Source organism: Alexandromys fortis, unplaced genomic scaffold (genome assembly GCF_014885135.2).
Source record: "Alexandromys fortis isolate MF-2015 unplaced genomic scaffold, M_Fortis_MF-2015_v1.1 scaffold_69, whole genome shotgun sequence".
NCBI lineage: Eukaryota > Metazoa > Chordata > Mammalia > Rodentia > Cricetidae > Alexandromys > Alexandromys fortis.
In genome coordinates, this window is record NW_026067951.1 from 3,571,241 (window position 1) to 3,590,786 (window position 19,546).

The 19,546-nt window shown below is 49.1% G+C and overlaps 1 protein-coding gene and 1 long non-coding RNA gene across 2 annotated transcripts; one reads left to right on the forward strand and one right to left on the reverse strand.

The window, feature by feature from the left end:
• Window positions 1-1,088: 1,088 nt before the first annotated feature.
• Window positions 1,089-18,042, reverse strand: Echdc3 (enoyl-CoA hydratase domain containing 3). Its single transcript, XM_050150596.1, has 5 exons — window positions 17,781-18,042; window positions 13,204-13,325; window positions 11,126-11,223; window positions 6,330-6,530; window positions 1,089-1,883 (listed from the first exon to the last, which is right to left on the reverse strand). Exons 1-5 carry the CDS (start codon window positions 17,948-17,950, stop codon window positions 1,572-1,574), a joined length of 903 nt encoding a protein of 300 aa, XP_050006553.1. The 5' UTR covers window positions 17,951-18,042; the 3' UTR covers window positions 1,089-1,571.
• On the forward strand, window positions 11,232-13,197 carry LOC126506792 (uncharacterized). The gene is made up of 3 exons (XR_007593335.1): window positions 11,232-11,439; window positions 11,598-11,695; window positions 12,183-13,197. It is a non-coding gene; the product is annotated as an uncharacterized lncRNA (long non-coding RNA).
• Window positions 18,043-19,546: the final 1,504 nt, after the last annotated feature.

Sequence of the window (19,546 nt, forward strand, 5' to 3'; positions counted from 1 at the left end):
GCAGACATGTTGGAATCCTCCAACTCCAGTTCCTGGCCTCAAAGACCCTCGTGAGATGGGGTCACTGTGGCACCTACTCCCGGGGCCCTATAGAGGGCCACGTGAGATCAGTCAGAGACACTTAGCACGTTCCAGGTCTGCAGGAGATGGCAGCTCAGATTGTTTTCTGTTCACAGGGCACTCTTAGAACACACTCTCTTCTGCCATCTAAACCCTGGAGAAAGAAATAACCATGAATCCCAAGAGAAGCCTGTAGCAATGATATCTGGGGACGTCCATACCACAAACACTTTTACCCCAGCATCTAGAGTAGAAACTACAGGTTAGAACCACACAAATCAATCTCTCTGCCTGTCTCTGTGTCTTCCTCCCTCCCTTTCTCTTTTCCTTTCTCTCCCCCTCTCTCTAGTGCTGGGGATAAAACCCCAGATCTAACGCATTCTAGACTAGTGTTTACCACCAAGCTACTTCTTTACCTTTTAAGTGTTTATTTTGAGTCAATGTCTTGTTAAGTTACACAGCCTGGCCTTGAACGTGTGATCCTCCTGCCTCAGATTACTGAGCAGGTGTGATTACAGGAATGTACCATTGTGCTTTGTTCTTTTCTACTCTTTGGGACAAAAACTGAGGGTGTAGCTCAGTGGCAGAGCACTCGCCTGGTGCACACAAGGCTCTGAGTTCAATCCCTAACACTGGTAAGAAGGAAGGCGGGCAGGGGAGGACAGACAGACAGAAAGACAGACACTGATTTATGATCAAGTTTACAGATAAAGAAATTTTGAACACTTCTTAGGCTGCATTAGATCAGAAGCCAAAAAATACGACTAGGTCAAAACATTAGTTCAACCGGAGAACTCAGTGATGGGCATCAGTCTGGGGTTTTTACCAGAAACTGAGCAACACTCAGAACTGGGGATGCAACGATTCACTGGGTAGGAGCTGCTCTGCATCATCTCTGGATTACTGGAGGGCAAGGATGTTCTCAAGAAGACACGTGGCTCTTGCTACATGCCCATCAGAGCGGACAGAGAGAATGTTCACTTTTCTCTTTTCTTAGCTTGGAGTAGGTTAGAAATGAATGACCGAGCTCTATAAATACTTAATTTATTCAGATCACATATGATTATTCCAAAGCCACAGGCATGATTATTTCCTGATAGAATCAAGAATATTTTCATTGTGGAGATGATCTCATGGAGATTTGAAATGCTCAGCTTGTCATGAGAGACCAGAATGGACTCTGCCTTAAGGGAGCTTCAGAAGAGTGGGGTGGCCTCTCTGGATGGTCACCTGTGTGCAGGTAGCACGCCACTCTGGGAGCTGCAGGCTTCCTGTCACAGCCAGCACTCCCAGCTCACTAACCTGGCCCACTGACCTAGAACTCCATTTACTCCTCTGTATCCACATCCCACGGAATCGTGAATTTTAATATAGACCACACACTGGGAAACCAATATCAGAGTTACAAAGGCTGGCTGTCCTCTCTTACAGCCAAAGGTGATTGGGTTGAGAAGACGAGGACTGGGCGACTTCCTAGCACTGGCTGTTGGCCCAGCCTTGCTCATGCTGGCTCAGTGTGACCAGATGGGCTTTCTCTTCTGGATGAAGGCCTCAATTCCCTCCTGCCCATCCTGCAGGGCCAGGTTGTCCACCATGGCCTGGGAGGTGAGGTAGTACGCTGTTCTAAGGTCTTGGGACAGCTGTTTGTAAAAGGTGGCCTTGCCCAGCGCCACCACGGAGCGACTCAAAGAGGCGATCTTCTTTGCTATTCTCATGGTCTCTTCCTCCAGCTGCCCCTCGGGCACCACTTTGCTGATGAGGCCATGGCGTACCGCCTCCTGAGCAGAAATGGGCTCCCCAGTGAAGAGCATCTCCAGGGCCACCTGTGAGAAGGGCAAGAGAGGTCAATAAAGCACTGTTCCTATCCCATGGCTTCCTCAGCCCCCAGCCCTGTTTCCCTGTACTGAGACAGTCATTCTCTGGACTTACCTACACGCCTCTGGCCAGATATCCGCCTCCCCAAATGACATGTCATCTATCACCCCTTGATGTTGTCAACACCCCTAACTCCCCGCCAGGGAGAAGATCAGATTGATCCAAGAGCCAGGAAAATAAAAGTAGCCTGGAATGGGTGGAGTCTCCCTCTGTGTCCTCTTGTTGCTCCACAGATTTGATCGGAAGGCCCTGGCAACCCAGGAGATCCCTTCCATCCACCCCTTTAAAGGCCCTGTGAAGAAAGACAGCCTATCTTATGAGCCCCACTGTGAATCGAACAAGCCCAGAACCTCCTGAAAACCAGTACAGGGGCCACTTCCCACAAGGACACATGCCCATGGGTCCCTTTTCCTCATCAGGACCCCAGAGACACGAAGGGACTTAAATATCCTCAAGGTCTAGATACAGAGTCTAGCACGAGTGGCTTCCAGGTGTCCCTGCACCTGTATAGATCAGAATGGTCATGTGCATGAGACGACCATGTGCTGTGGCATTCTGGGGTTCCCTGCTTATCTTTTGGGTGGGCCCCATGTCTATCCAGACTGACTGCTAGAATAAAGTGCCATAAACCGTGAAGCTTAGAAGGAACAGAAATGCCTCACACTCTGAGGTTGGAAAGCCCAAGTTTAGGGCATCAGCAGAATTAGTGTCCAGAGAGAACCCGCTTCCAGGTTCAGAGACGGAAATGTCACTGTGTCCTTACACGGGAAGGAAACGGGTGAGCCAGCAACCCGCACTCCTTTTCTATGCGCACGAATCCCAGCGTGAGAGCCCGACCCTTGACCTAATGTTCACTTCCCCAGGACTCACTCTGCGACTGTCACATTGGTGATGTCAACATCTGAACTTGGGGGACACCACATTCCGGCTATAACGATGGTGTCTGTCTCCCAGAGACTATGGATGGCAGGCTGAGGAGCTGCCGTGAGGAAGAGAAAGTGAGCTGGGGACGGTGTGCACAGGTGACACACTGGATCACCAGCCTCATCTCACTGGGAACCTGAGAAAAGTCACTAAGATTCGTAGGTGCTTATAATTGTGTTTCTTAAATTATGTTGGGCATATGTGTCACTGTAAACAGTGTGTCAGGAGTGAGTCTCTGGGGGCTCTGGTCTGAGTGAGGATCTAACTCTTTCCAGCGTCTAAATCCCACCCCGAGTTAGACTGGCGGGAAGCCAGGGTGTGCAAGCGCACAGTCAGGCGGGTAGCTGCACGGCAGCAGGGGTTTCTACCGTGGTGAAGGGACTGTGCTGGGAAAGGGGCTCATATTTTCTCCACCTCTCCTGGGGTACCCACCGCCTGAGGCACTGGCTCTGAGTGTATGGCCAGCTCTGGCTGGGGAAGGGAGCAGCTGGAACCGGCAGGGCATTTATATGGCACAATGAACATGCATTATTTAATGCATGCAAAAAGAGAAAGGCTTTAAAAATAAGGTGAATAATTCATGTCCTGGCACAGTAGGCTCGACTCTATGACTTTTGCCCAGCAGACAGACTTCACTTTCCAACACAGTGGAGCAGTTTCCTAGAGTGTCCAGCAGAGGGAACTAGAGTCCAACACATGCTGTGCTAACCTCTGTGGACAGGGCAGAGACTTTCTATCCAGGGCAGTTTGCAAAAGCTTTGCCAGTTTCTGTGTGGATAAACACAGGGGCAGTCACCCACCTACCACCAGGACATGCATGGGCATAAGCACAGTGCGTTGTTCAGTCTTCTTCTGGGGTCCGAACATGAAGAGAGACCAGACATCTGAGTAGGGCATGACTCTGCATGCACATGTGTGTGTGTGTGTGTGTGTGGGGGGGGGGGGGTTCAGAGGTCAGAAGTCAACCTTGGATGTTGTTTTTCGGGAGTTGCTCTTGTTTTTTGAGACAGAGCCCTCAGTGGAGAGAAGTTGCTGGTTGCTTCCACTGGCCGGCCGGTGAGTCCCAGGGCTCCTCCTATGTCTGCCTCCCCAGCTCTGGGGTTCCAAGTGCAAGACACCAGGCCTGGCTTTGATCTGTGAGTTCTGGGATCTAACTCAGGTCCTTGCTCTTGAACAGCGGGCACTTTGCTGACTGTGCTTTCTCCCCAGCCCCAGGCCAGATTATCCTGACAAAAATATCTTTGGGATGGAAAAAGCAATCCTGGTTCTCACAATGTCCCTGCCCCCTCGTCCGTCACTCTGGTTATTGTGCAATGTTGTTCCGAGAATTAGGCTTCCATGGAACTTAAGGGATATTTTGGCTGCATTTTTCCTGTTTTAAAAATCAAATGTAAAGTTTGATAAGCATGATACAGTGTGAAGTTTCTAGGAATTTTGATAAGCCCTGATTTAGAAGGCTTTCCTGATAACAGGACTGATTTAAAGGCTTCAAATGCCTCGACCATGGAACCTTCCGGGAAGTCACATGTTGGAAGAGAATAAACCTTCATAGCAACTTCTTGCTATGAAAGGCTTCCTGGTTTTTCCTGCAGTTACAAGACAGTCTGTGAGTCTGACAAGAGATTTGTAAAATATTTTGATTAAATGTCTGGGAACAAAGCAATGACCTACGAAACATTCACTAAATAAACATGGATACACTTAAGGCAAATCTATCTAGAATAATAAAAACATCCCCCTTTGGACGACACTCAAGCCAACCATCGCCTCTTGCAGCATGTAGGGGCTGTCAGTAACCACGGAACCTCCCTACAGGCACACGTTTCCGTAAAGTAACCAGAAGAGCTGTGGAGGACGCAACCCTCCCTGGGATGTCTTAGCTCGACTGCGAGATTCCCTCCGGGTCTCATTTCTTTTGTGCCTCAGGCAGCTGAGCCACTGTTAATTTTCGTTGCTGTTTCTGAAACAGATAGCCCGTTCTAGGGAGCAGCTCGCTTCCTCACTCGCTGCAGACGTGATTCTGCCCCTCCTTCTCCAGGTTCCCTACTGAGGAAAGGATGCCTTTTTCCTAGAACAGACGCCTTGTTCTCCTCTTTGGGGATGCTCGCTAAATGCTATTCTGTGAGGCTGGAAGAAAGCTTCACAGGGGAATGGACTTGACTGTCATTTGTAGGGACAAGACAGCTCTGACACACACTCCTGGGCGGAGTCACAGTGTGAACAGGACAGTCCTCGTCTAACCACTGTAAACGCCACACTGTAAACCAGCAACTTTACGTCCTTTCTGGACTGAAAAAGGTTGGCAAGAGGTCGTTAGCCAGAGAGTCAGCCTCGGCCCCTGGACACTGGTGCTGGGTCAGCACGCTGTTTGCTGCGACTCCTGGGCAGCCACTTAGGGTAACAAAACTGCTTCAGTTGCATTTCAATATGATTTCACAAAGGCTGGGCTTTTCTGAAGATGGAAAACCTAACAGTCATACTGAGGGGCTTGTAAGATTGAAATGTGGCAAATTCACAGGTGATGTGGGAGTGTCATATCAATCTGTTGATTTCATTGGTTGAGCAATAAACCAACTGCTTGGCCTCATAGCTTAGAACATAGATGGGAGGAGTAAACAGAATAGAATTCTGGGCGGAAGAGGAAGTGAGGTCAGACTCTGCGCTGCTTCCAGAGGGACCGGACAGCCGCCATGCTCTGCTCTCCCAGGCAGCTGCAACCCACGATGGACTTAGGCTAGAATCTTCCCGTTAAGCGCACCTTGGGGTGCTTACACACATCATTAGAAATGGGCTAGTCCAGGTGCGAGAATTAGCCTGTAAGGGCTAGAGTTCATGGGCCAAGCAGTTCTTAAATGAATACAGTTTGTGTGTTGTTATTTCGGGCATGAGCTAGCCAAGCGGCCGGGGTGTTGGGGACGCAGCCACGCCGCTCTTATTTCAACACACAGGTTGATACCTGGTGTTTGATGCTACAGAGGAGCAGGCAGCGAGCTCTTCTCTCCGTGGCTCAGAAGGAACACTACAGACCTTCAGGTAGAATGTCCGATATAGAACATAGAAAACACTGTGTGTGTGTGTGCGCGCGAGCGCGTGTGTGTGTGTGTGTGTGTGTGTGTGTGTGTGTATGTATGTATGTATGTATGTGTAAAAGCCAAGAAGGCTAACTTCTGGAGGTGTTTCTCAAGTACAATATATCTGTTTGTTTGTGTAGAGGGGACAAGGTCTCCCTGGCCTGGAGCTCACCCAGTAGCCTAGGCTGGCTAGCCAGCGAGCTCCAGGGATCTGCCTGTGTCTGCCTTCCCAGCACCAGGATTACAACGGAATACCACTACACCTGGCTTTTTTTACGTGGAATCTGGGGATTGAATTTAGGTCTTCACGCTTGTGTGGCAAACATCTCCCCAACCCCTCGGGGGTACTTTCCCTAAGCTACTCTGCAACCTGTGAGTACAGAGAGGCAGTTCAGTTACCTTTCTGGGCACGGCTCTCCCCAGGGCAACCGCGGGGGTGGAGCAGAAAAGTCCGACATTGACCCCAGGAGTGGCAAAAGAGGACTTCTCACTTGCCACAGCAATGTCACAGCTGGCAACAAGCTGGCAGCCGGCGGCTGTGGCCAAGCCATTGACCATGGCGATGATGGGGACCGGGTGGTTCCGAATCAGCATCATGACCTGTAGGACAAACACACCCATTTCATTTCCATGAAGAGCTGTGTACCTGCCGCGTTACATGACTGACTCCACGGAGTGTGTTTCTCCTGCACTAGTTACGGGAGTCTCGGGAAAAGCACGAACCCTCAGCTTGCACTGCGTCTCCATGATGAAATAGACTCGGAGAGTTTTTTTTTTTTTTTGGAGAAAAAGTAACAAGAACATGAAGCTGAATGGGTAAAGGCTCATTGACTTAAGGCGTGGTGGCCCACCATCTCCTTGTGCCTCCTGCCTCCCCAGCACCCCGACAGAGAACTGTGGGGTTTTGTTTCTGGGGAGCAAGCAAACTCCTCCACCAACTGTCAGCTCTCCGCACCTCTGGGCAGCCCTGGTGTTAAAAGTCTGAAATTGGCATTTGGTGTCTGCTTGGAGAATTACGGGGGAAGGGGACTGGAAGGCAATTTCCTTAGTAATTACTCCTCAAATTACCTTGCTGCACAGCGTCCTCTCTCAATGCCACCAAAGTGGGGGAGGGGGCACCCTACTGTCATAAGAATAAGCAAAATTCCTGAGACAGAGCCCTTGGCTCAGAGAGGAGAGACAAAGTCATGTTCGTGTGACCCCCGCCACATAAACGGTCAGAGCTCTAACATATTTGAAGCTTATTTTTTTCATGACACTCTAAACAGATTGTGTTGTCATGGCAACTTCGATTTCTAAATTATTGCTCTTTGAACCTTGGCAAGTTGGGAGGGGAAGATAGGAACGACATCTGGGCTTTTCCCCAAGGCAGTAGCTGAAAGAAAAACGACCTTCACAGATTTGAAGAGTTTTGCCTGCGAAACTTGTCTTTTATATTCATAAGCATTTGGTGTTTGTCATCTTCCCCACCCTAAATAACCAGCTATATAGTCAGGCACGACACAATGATGTTTCTGGTCAAGTTCAAACTGTATATGAGGGTGGTGCGAGAAGGTTGTGATGTCAGAGTGAGTGCTTGCCTCACAAGCGTAAGGTCCTGGTTCAATCCCCTGTAAAACACACACACACACACACACACACACACACACACACACACACACACACACACACAGCCTGGCATGGGAGCCATCCGTATAACCCCAGCACCAGGAAGGCAGAGACAGGAGGATCCCTGGCCATCACTGACCAGATGGTTTACCCTAATGGGGAGCTCCAGGCCCAGGAGAGATGCTGTCTCAAAATGGGGGCTAGAGTTCCTGAGGATGGCATGAGATTAAGACAGGACTGATAATTCCCACCATCTGAGTCACCACTCAGCCTAACATTACAGGACAGTGTTGAGCGTGAGGAGGCGTGGCTCCAAGGGGTGCGAAGGTGCAGCGGATGCTGAAGTGCAATGCATCACTCAGTGACGTGGACACCGTGCTGCAGGGGTTCTCTGTGTGGTCTTGGCTGCTCTGGAACTCACTATGTAGACCAGGCTGGCCTCAAATTCACAGAGTTCCACCTGTCTCTGCCTCCTGAGTGCTGGGAATAAAAGCATGCACCACCATGCCATGCCCCAAGCTGCCAAATCTTAAATTTGAATCTCAGAACTCAATTGTAAAGATGTAAGTTCTTTGCCTCAGTTATTTCTGTATGATGATGTGAACCTGACACGCACAGGGCCTGCGTACACTGCGCCAGTTTGGAAATGCAGCAGTCTCGTGAAAGGATCGCTTCTAAGGAGGAAAACAGAACATCTGTGTGGTTTAGGGCTTGTGTAGCGATATGGAGCAAGCCCGCTAGGATGCAGTCTGTCCCCCACTACCTGAGAGCTCTGAACAGACCACATGACCCTTCAGTTTTCACAGCACTAACTGTGGTGTAATATCAGCTCTAACCTAACACAACACGACGGTTACATACATTAGCAAACCTGGAGTGTATCATAAAACGCTACCTGGCTTACTAACCATCCAGTTATAATCATGTAACACACACAACTGTATACTGTAATCATACCTATATAAGAGCATCCAAACAATTATGAACTTAGGAAAAAAATCACTAAAAGTGAATATGGCAAAAGACAACACTCTTCTCTGGGTTGGTGGTTATAATATGGTAAGAGTATCTTTTGTTTTCTAAATTTAAAAAATCTTCTACAATACATACTTATTTTCATCAATCAAAATATTTTAAATCAAATCAGAGGGCAGTTCATAAAAGACAAAGGGAACTTAGATTTAAAAAAAAAGTCAGGATAATCAAACCCACGGGAGTCAAGAACTGACACCATCTTTCCAATCTTCCTGAGCTAAGTACGGTTTTGAGTTCCGCCTACTCCGAAAGGGGCGTCCACTGCGCTCTGCCCTAGCCTCATGGGAAGCATAACCGAGGGACCCCATGGTTTGCTTTTTTTCTCCCCACATTATTTTCTAAAACAATCCACTCCCGTTTTATTGGTGAGGAGTTGGGAGAAAGGAAGACTCTTCGGGGAAAGACATCCAGTTGTCAAAGTGTTGGAAGAAGAAAGACAAGTAATGATCCTCTGGGCCACCACATCAGTGCCCAGGAAGTCACTGAGGCTCTTCCACAACTAACTCTTCACATTCTTGTTGGTTGTCCTCCTCCCGGCTGGAAAACACTGGCTGTCAGCAGTACTTGTGGTGTAACAAATGCACTCCAGCTTGGAGAGGCTAAGCGGAGGCAGATCTCTCTCTCTGCCTCTTGGAATCCACCTACCTGTGCACGGACCTTCGCTCGTCCTGCTCTAGTCTGCTCTGTCACACGAGGACGCGACGGTCTGAGTTTCACAGCGCTCCGGGCAAGAGTGCCGGCACAGCCTCTAAAGGCTTGAGCTGCTCTCCCTGTGTTCGGTTCCCAGCACTAATACTGGCTCACACTGCCCATAACTCCACTTCCAGGGGGTCCAAAGCCTCTGGTTTCTGTGGGCACATGCCCCCTCCACACACATATACATATTAAAAATAATAAAGAGAAATATCCAAAGGAACCAGTATCCTTGCATTCTTGTTTGATGTTTAGGACTAAGTCCTATTTATTCACTGAGTCGTTTCTGATGAGCTGGAGGCATGAACGGGTTAGAAGCTTCCAAGAAACCAGGCCTTTACCTCCTGAAGAACTCCAGAGTGCCACACAGCACTCTGCTAACCTGTTCAGGTCTCTGTCCACCCAGATACTGCAGCAGACTGATAAAACGCAGGTGCTCTCGGGAAGTTAAAAGGGAGATACTAGTTTCTTTAGATATTTTTCTATTTTAGCCAAATATACTGGGAATTGGTAGAAAATGATTTTTTTTTTCAGTGTGGTGGATTGAACTCAGGGTCTTCTACATGCTAGGTAGATCTTCTACTACTGAATTCCATCCCTAGTGGAAAACGATTTTGAAAGCATCAAACACTGGCAAACCTAATAGGATACTGTGCAAACATTGCTAATGTAGGAAACAAAAGATCCAAATCTTTTTGTTCTGTCAGGTAAGTGAAGCACACTTATAATCCCAGTGCCTGGGTGGTACAGGCAGGAAGATCAGGAGGTCACACTAGACTTGGCGGTACAGCAACTTCAAGGCCAGCTTGAGCTACCTGAGGCCCTGTTTCTAAAACAATCAGCACCCTGCGTCCAAGCTCTACTTTGTTTCTACTCCTCCATAAAACTGAAAAAGAATCTCTTTTCCATTCGTCTTCCCATGAAATGAGAAGATCATGATCTGATCTTCTTACGGGCTTTTTGAATGGCAAAGGAAACAACCTGTGCTCAAGAATGTACCTGAGAGGCAGGGGAGATGGGTCAGCCAGGACTAAGTCCTGCGCAATGCACCGAAATGCCCAGCGCTGGGGAGGTGGAGACAGGAGGATGCCGGATGCTCACTGCCCAGCCAGACTAGCCTAACCCTTGAGCTTTAGCTTCATTGAGAAACCAATCTCAAAACACAAGCAATTCAGGAAGGTGTGCGTGCACACACACACACACACACATGCAAGGGCTGGAGGAGGCTGGCGTCCTGCTCTACCCGTCTGTCCACTCCCTCAAGACAGAGTCTCTCACTGAACCCCCAGCTCACTAGTCTTTGGCTACTCTGGCAGCAGCAAACCCTGAGGAGTCTCCTCTGTTGGCAGATGTGTGTGGCCACGACCAGTTTTTCACGTGGATGCTGGGAATCCAAATGCAGGCTCTCATGATCGCACAGCAAATGCTCTCACCGCTGAGCCATCTCTCTGGCCCCTACGGTCACTTCTTAAAAGTCTAAACCAGTGGCTCTCAACCTTCCTCGTGCTGTGGCTCTTCAATACAGTCCCTCATGTTGTGGAGACACCAATCAAAAAATAATTTTTGTTTCTACTTCATAATTGTATTTTTGCAAGTTATGAATCGTAATGTAAATGCTTGATATGCAGGGTATCTGTGGTATCTGTGAAAGAATCATTTGACTCTCAAAGGGTTCACGACCCAAGGTCGGTAACTGCTGGTAGAAACCAAACAATTGCTTGGATGAAGAACTCACCAATAACTACAGAGCTTTTGATGGCCATTCCCTAGAGCAGCCCCATCTGAAACTAGAAGACTGCTTCAGTGTTTAACACAACGGTGGTTCCCGTGCTTGCGATGCCGGCTGGCTCTTTGCTTACCTCAGAACAGGTCTGAAACACTTCAGTGTGGTAATCACGGCCTCGTGCACCTGTCAGCTCCTTCAAATCATGCCCAGAGGAAAACACGGGGCCCTCAGCTGTGAGCGTTTCCAATTGAGAAAAGAAAAAAAGTCAACAATCAGAGGTGGCAAAATGGCAAACGCAACGGCACAAGGAGATTCCGGGATCAGCGATTTTTATGAAGCTGTGTCTGGTCTGATGACTTTATTTTTGCGCTCAGTCTGCCTAAGTGTATCGACTTGTGCGGGTCCTTTGGACTCTGTCACGCTTTCAGCATTGCCCCCATCATCCAGGTAGGTCAGAGTGTGAAGAGAAACATGGGAGCCACCTGGCTCTAGCTCTTGATTTTACAGAAAGGAGCTGAGGCTGTGGCTCCCGTCATTATCCCTAACAACAAAATGTCGCTCCGCTGATAAGCTGAGAACATTTCCTCCCATTTCCCGTGTGACAGGCAATGTTATCCTGTTTTCACAAGCGAGAAAGTGGTGTCGCTCAGACGTTAGCAGCCTTTTTGCTGTGTCCAGCTTACGCCGCATGTGCCTGCTGCAAGTGAGTAATTCCAACTTCTTTTTCCTTTCATCGTATGAAACAACTGAAAATTCCTATTTGGTCATTGCTAAGAAGGTCGCTCAGAGTATCTCAGGATACAGCGATGCTGAAACAAACAAAGCTTCAGCAAACAGGATGTGTTGTATTTTTCTGGGGGTGCGCAAAGGCACCGGTGTGATTTTTATCATGCCGTTGCAGTATGTACGAAGTGGTGATTTTATTCACTTTTAATTATGTGTACGTGTCTGTGTGGGTATGTGCATGTGAGCGCAGGTGCCTTTGGAGTCAGAGGCATTGGATCTCCAGGACTTAGCGCTATTGGGGGCGCTATTGTGAGCCACCCAACATGAGCTCTGGGAACCAAACTCAGGCCTTCTGCTGGAGCAGTAATTGCTTTAACGTGGTTGGCCACCCCTCCGAATTTCTAGTAGAGAGAGGGGCTAGCGAAATGGCTCAGCAATTGAGATCTCTGTCTCCTCTTCCACAGGACCTGGGTTTGAATCTCAGCACCCACAACCATTTGTCAGGCCCGTTCTGGGGACTCTGACGCCCTCTTCTGGCCTCTGCAGGCCCCAGGCATACAAGAGGTGCATGGACACACACACAGGCAAAGCAACCACACATGTTAAAAAATAAACCCTACTGGCAAAAGGGATGGAAGAAATGGACAAAACAGGGCGTACTTTCTGGCACCATTAAAGACGACACTACAGATATAGGCATGAGCAAGATTCAGCAAACAGAAGAGAAAAACCAACTGGCTGTCCCGACAGCCCACCTGCTAGCTGCCATGATTTATGGAAGGGATTAGTGATTAAAGCCATCTTATAAGGTCCATAAACAAACTGAGCTTTTTAATTTAAAATTCTGTTTTAATATTTTTGTGTGGTTCTGAGGATTGCGTGTGCTAGCAAGTGCTCTATCACTGAGCTGCGTTCCGACCCTGATTCTTTGATCTTGTGTGCATGTGTTCATGTGTACATATGTGCATATTCGTGTGGAGTCAGAGCACAGCCTCAGGTGCCATTGCTCAGGTACCTCCCATTTTCCCTTTGAGATAGGGTCTCTCATTGGCCTGGACCTTCTTCACGAAGTAGGCTAGACTATGGTTAGCGAGCTCTAGGGTGTCACCTGCCTTTGTCTTGCACTGCCCGCCCCCCCTCTCCGTCCCATGTCTGGGATTATAGGCTTGCAATACCAAACTCAGCTTTTTATGTGGGCATGGCGCTTGTGAGGCTAAGGGCTTACCAACTGAGCCATCTCCTCAGCCGCCAGACTGTCTGATTTTGACAAAGAGAAGTCGTGATTTCACTGAGCAAAGGCCTTTGCTACAGTCCCCACAGCTAACGAGGACCAAGCCCAGAGTATCACAGAAGTTTTCACTTCTTCAAAGGGGGTCAGAGCCATTCTCCAGTGAGGCGAGGAGAGGGAGTCCCAGCTCACCAGCACGGTTTGAGAAACCTCATGCGGGCACCGCGGTCCACTGACGACAGGCGTCAGAGAAATACCTGCAATTATAATGACTTTCAGGTCTTTGCTCTCGGCTTCGTGAAGAATGTCACTTCGGAGAGATTTCAGCATGGCCAGCGACAGCGCATTCCTCTTCTTGGGATTGCTTAAGACAATGTTCCTGCGAAAAGCATGTGATATTCCCGGGGTCATGAACCAGTCAAAACAAGCGAGGACCCCTGCAATTCCTTTCTAATTTAGGAGCAATTTTGAAACCCAAGAATAGAGAACCGCCAGGGCTTAGTGCCAATTTAGAGGGCCTGTCAGCCCTCTGGAGTGACAGCTGAGTCAAAACAAGGGAAAAAGATGACCCAGAAGGAAGGCTACCCTTTTCTCTCTGCTCCCTTGATTTGTTTTTGCTCTCTCTTTTTTCCCTCTCCCCACAAGGACTGACAGAAACGTGACTGCCACCTCTACAGCAAGGGTGAGTCACAACAGTCCCCAAATCATCTCTGCCCACAGAGGATGTGAGATTCAGGTGACAGTGGCGGGGCTAGGTGAATCCGATGAACAGGCTCCACCTGCAACTTGCTTCCTCTTTAGCTTGAGGTTAGGAAAGGAGCCAAGGACGAAGTCCCCCCCCCTCCCGTTTCCTCCCACCCATCCCCGAGAAAAGGCAGGGGAGCCTGGCTGCCAGTGTGCATGTACCGCGGCATTTGTAAGGGTTTCCAGTGGGGTAAGCCTGCAGGACAGCTCGTGCAGTCTGAGAACAGATGCTACACAGAGAGCAGACGGACAGACCCATACAACAGACGCAGCATCTTGCGAAGAGCCGGCACCCAAAGGGCCTTTTTGCTATTTTAAACTCGCCCACATTCAGAATAAAACAACCTGTATTGTCATCTCCCTGCCTTACGTAGAAATGTCTTATTTTTGCTGTCCTAAGAAACGGGCAGTGAACCAAACCAGATTCTCATCACAGGCGTTTTATTTCCCATCAGCCTCCGCCCACACATGCTCTCAGCCTTCCTCATTCCTTTCTGAATATGGTGTTTTATCGGTACACGGTCAATCGGATGCTCCAGAAATAACATGTAAGGAGAACTTTTTTTTTTTTTTAAGAAAAAAAACTTTGGCAACTGAATTGATCTCAGCACAATAAGAATAATCATTCCTTTTGGGATATCACTTCAATTTTGCTGCAGCTCCCAGGTAGCTGTGGGATTGTTGTCTTGTTTCTCATAAACATCCTCTCTCCTAAGTATAGGAATGACGTGCAGCCGATCGGCTGCTACACAGACACCTTTCTCTGTGCAAGCCGTGGAGACTGCTTGTAACCTTTCGGTAGACTCGTGACTGTGCTCATGGTGGCAAACATAAAAATGCTGTCAAGACTGGGAGATGGCTCAGTTCTTGCTTTGCAAGAGTGAGAACCCGAGTTCCATTTCTAAAGCTATCTTTTTTTTAATGAATAATAAAAGGGTTATTTATTTAAGGAAAAACTTATAGTTCACTGTCCTAGATAACAGTCACTTTTTTTCTTTCTTTCTGATGATGGGGCGTTGTGACCTGTACTTTGCATCCTAATGTTGGGGAGGTGGAGACAGACTTTGGAAACCCGTTCTAAAAGAAAAGGTGGGCAGTATGGGAGGCAGCATGATGCTCAAGTTGGTCTTCTGGCTTCTCCATACACATGCCACTGCACACACATGGACACGAGAGTACACGCACATACACAAAAGCTGCTACCCTGGCATCTACATCAGCTGAAAGTAAATTCTAAGGCCTTGGGCAAAATTGCACAAAAAGATTCCAGCCCAGATGGAACCTTACTGCTTGGTGGTACGTTTCATGTGCATCCCCTTCATCCTTCCAGACACATTGTCAGACAGTTCTCATTTTAAGCCATGCCAGACGTCTTTTCCCACGAGCCTATTGACACCCTTCTCAGCGGTCATCTCCTGACTGTCAGGACCAGATGCGCGGGCCACCCGCACCACTGCACCTCCCCTCCCCCGCCTTTGGAAACATCTTCTCTGGGGAGCAATTCTTTCTTCTCTAGTCCTTCTTGCCTTCTTTTACAGGGGCCCTGGACTCTGGCAGGAGACACTCAGTTCCATCCTATGTCCTCTCTTTGTTCCGAGCACGCTGCCCAGGCGACTTCGCTGGTGGCCATGACATCGGCTGCCCCCTCTATGCTGACACTGGCCCTGGTTCCAGCCTCTCTCCAAAGCCCTGGATCTGTGTGTTCACCGTGATGCTCACTGGACTGTTCCACCGAGATGCGCATTGGACCTTTTCCTCTCCCAGCTCAGGCCTCTCTGAGCTACTGCTCAGTCTCCCAAGCTAGAGCCCGAAGGTCATTTTACATTGCTATGCAGTGCTCTCTTATTTCACAGGACACGAAACCTCCTAAGCCCCTCATCAGTTTCAGCTCTCCCAGTGGCTATTTCAGTTCCAAGTGTGGAATGCCTCAAGCCGAGAGCTTCAGCAACACCCCTCCTCCGCCGCCACCACCAAGGAGAAATGTCTTTCTGATGAGGTTTCTCACAAGGTGACATGTGTGCAGGCAAGATCTGGTCCCTTTAAATGCTCCAGTGAGCTATCTAATGCCATCAAGGTAAAAATACCAGTAAGTTTTTCATGGCTAACTCTACCGAATGTAGCGGACTGGCGTGGTCCCACAGGCCCACTCTACCATGGTGGCACATGAGTGGCAACAACTCAGGAGGCGGAGGGGATCTCTTCCAGGCGCCTGGCTCCTCTGCCTCCTGACAGCCATCTGAGAACTTGACTCCTGTCTGTGATGCGGGTCACTGTGTGATTAGAAACGGCGCAGAGAGTCTGACACAGCACTCATTTCGTAGCTGGCCCTCATGGTACAACAGCCTTATTGCTCTGAGGCACAGCTTTCAAGGGGGACCCTTGAGGTGACTGAGTTGCACAAGCTTAGTGCTTAGCATCGTGCTGTGGGAGCACATTCTGCTCCTTCAGCCAATAGCCTTCAAGACACGGGCCCACTTGGGCGCGCTCTCTGATACTGTATAAGCAGCTGTGAAGCATGCATCTCTCTCTCTCTCCCTTCCTTCTCCCAGCATTAGTCCAGTTTCCCCTGCCTACCTCAGTTCTGCCCTATCAACAGGACAAGGCAGTTTCTTTATTCATTAACCAACACATAGACAGAAGGACCTCCCATACCAGCTTAGTACTGCTCTAACGCTTGACTGGGGGCTCTTTAATACATGATTCCTGTGATTTACGGCCAGTTGGTCTCATCTCCCCCTTCCAATTCTCGATTCATGTTTAATTTTGAACGACTCAGTCTCCTATCTTTTGCTGGAATTTTTTTTTATCAGATTTGACCAGACTTTGTTTTTTTTTTTGGGGGGGGGGTTGGGGGGGAGGTGATTGGTCTTCCTATATAGTCCAGGCTGGCCTTGAACTTGCTGTACAGTCCTGGTGGGCTTTGAATTCAGGATCATCCTGCTTCAGCCTTCACAATGGTGGGATTACAAGCCTATGATACCACACCCAGATTATATATTTTCAGTAGCACAGCTGTTCCTTAAAATTGGAAAGAAAGGCCCCTGTGTGGGGCCTGCAGTTCAGGGCCGTCCCCTGGCTTTCTCTGGGAGTGTCGCTATCTCTGTTGATGAGCAAGGAGTTCACAGGGAATAGAATTGCCCTTTTTAAAATACACTTTAGTTAACTGAGCACCCAAAATGCCTCCCTGTGGTGGCCACCCACAGTTGTCTGTAGGGAGTTAGGGGACAGACAGATATGGGCACTTCATGCCAGCATCTACAGAGCCGCGCGCTAAGCCCTTTAAGGCAGGAGGGGTAGAGAGTTATAGACGAAGGGATTATGTGGAAAAAGCTGAAGGCCAGAGACTGGCTCTCTCTCCTTTTGGGGGAGCACCTAAGGGTTTGGGTGAGGATTAAAAAGTTAGGCATGGTCTTCTAGGATTGAGAAGGGCTGTTTCCTGGAGTTGGAGACGATAACAAACAGCTCCGTCTGTAACTCTTGCGCACGGACACCCATTTCCTTTCCTAACCTGATCCTGGCCAGGCAAATGGTCAGGCCTGAAAGGGTCCTCGTTACTCTATGGTCCAGGTTGGGCACTGATTTATTTCTAAGGTTTTTAGGCTCATTGCACAAAAGGGCAGAGAGTAGGGTGCTGTGCCCTTTATCCTGCTTAATGACCTGCCCCCACCCCGCACTTCAGCCTGCGATAACCCTGGAACCTGCCGAGGTCTGTAAGGACCATGGATCTCTTTTGTGATGAGTTTTCTTGGAGGCCATGGAAACAGTGGGTAGGGTGCTTGTGCTGCCCACACCAGCGGAAATGCTCAGAAGTGACTGGGCGACTGTGCCCGGTAGGCCTGGGGGTTCAGGGGGCCCCCAGGCAGTCTCACTTACAACCCTCACATGTACTTTGTACTAGCGTGCACAGGGCAGGGACACCTGTAATAGCGGTATGCAAGGATTCTTCCACCAAACATTTCGTTTTTCCGAGATGAAATCTGAAAGAGAAGCAGTGACTGCTAACTCAGGGTTAGTGGCGGCGAGGCCTGTTTATCCCGAGGCCTGGTGCCCAGCTCCAGGGAGAGGGCCCTGGCAGGGTCCTCAGGCTGACCTGATTCCGTCCTGCTGTCGCATGCTAGTGGGCCGTGGCTCCGACTCCGGCCGCGCTGTTACTGCTGACGCCGGGCTGCAGAAGCCGGCGGAGAGAGGAGCCCACCGACTGCGCCAGAGCCAGCTGGTCCCCTTCACCCCAAAGGCCCGTCGGCCGGCGACCAGGGCCATTGCAGCCAAGAAGCAGCGAGGTCGACGGTGCAAGCGGCCTAGGCCTCGGGTTTTCCCGGGTTTGGACCCGACAGCTCAGAGCCTCGCCCCAGGCCCCGCCCACAAAGTCCTGCCCTGTGTCCCTCTCCTGGAGCCCGCCCCCTGGAGCCCCGCCCCGCCCCCTGGGGCCCCGCCCCCAACCCGGGGTGTGGGGGGGCACGGGTCCTGCCCACCAGAATAGGTCACTTGAAATCAGGCCAGTTCCAGCGGTTTGTTTGGTTTAGTCGGGCTGTGAAAGAGTTTAAGGGAGGGGAGACCTGGGTTGGCTCGTTCCTTTCCGTACTGACACCAGGAATGTGCCGGATGTTGTGAAATGAGTGTCAGCAGGTGCTGAGTGGCAGGAGCTGTGGTACACGTGGCTACGCTCACACCTCCCACAGGAAACACTCTCAGTTCCTTGTGGGCGAGCCTGGATCACAAAGACTATTTAGCCTACTAGAACTTTTAATGTTTTGCATTTTCTTCCCGAGCAGATGCGGGAGACCCATATTTATGACTTGGGCTTTCCACATTTATCCAGGGAAAGCCGGGACTCCTTTTCAGGATCCCAGTGGCTGGATGAGAGACACATCCAGCATGGAAGGCTTTAAGCAGAGGGAGACTACTCTTCTTGCATGCTAGTAGTTCTTGCAAATGTGGGTGTTTGTGGGAGACACGAAAGAAATAACCTCAGTTCTTGGGATTGTGTTGTTTCTAGGGGGAGGTCTATTTGTAAGCGTCTACACCCTTTCCACGGGTTCTGCAAGGATAACAGTATGCAAAATGCATCTATTAAGTCTCAGAAAGTAAACGAAATTTACAAGTGTCAGAAAGTTCCTGATACTTATAAGATCCACAAGGTCCCCCCCTCCACGTTTTTTTTTATGCGTAGTACCAGCTGTTGGACAAAATAGGCTGTTCTATAAGCCTATCTACCTGCAAGACATTCAAGGAGCCCCAGAGATACAGCCTTCTGTGAGCCTGTGCTGGTGAGGGATTTTAATCGATGCAGCTGCCTTTGAGTTATCTGTGCTCTTGCAAGTAGTCCCTCACCCCTACTTCTGTAGGGAACCCCAGTAGACTTACTGGTTCCCTAAGCTAGCCCAGGTTAGAATTGTTTCTTTGGTCTGTGGATGTCTTGTTTGTGTCTCCCTAGGAAAAGACACACGGGGCTATTAGTGAAATACAAGAGCTTAACTTGAGTGAAGCCCTCACTCTTAGCTTCATTACTGGACAAAACACTTAATGTATTAGACAATGTTTTGAAATATCATTTAAGATTCCTCTACCACTATATCTCTCTCTCTCTCTCTCTCTCTCTCTCTCTCTCTCTCTCTCTCTCTCTCTCTCTCTTTCTCTGACATTTACTGTATTCTGAAAGCTGTATTATTCTTTGTTTCTTTGAAGAAACCCAAGATTCAGCAGAATCCAGAAATTTAGAGGGTTACAATTTTTGGCTTCTGGGTTTTTTAAAGCTTGGCTCTTAGGGATAGAGGAATACAAAGCAAACATAATAGGTTAGCCTTACCTCGTTGGACCAAACAGTATGAGTTTTGAAATGATCTCCCCCCCTTACCT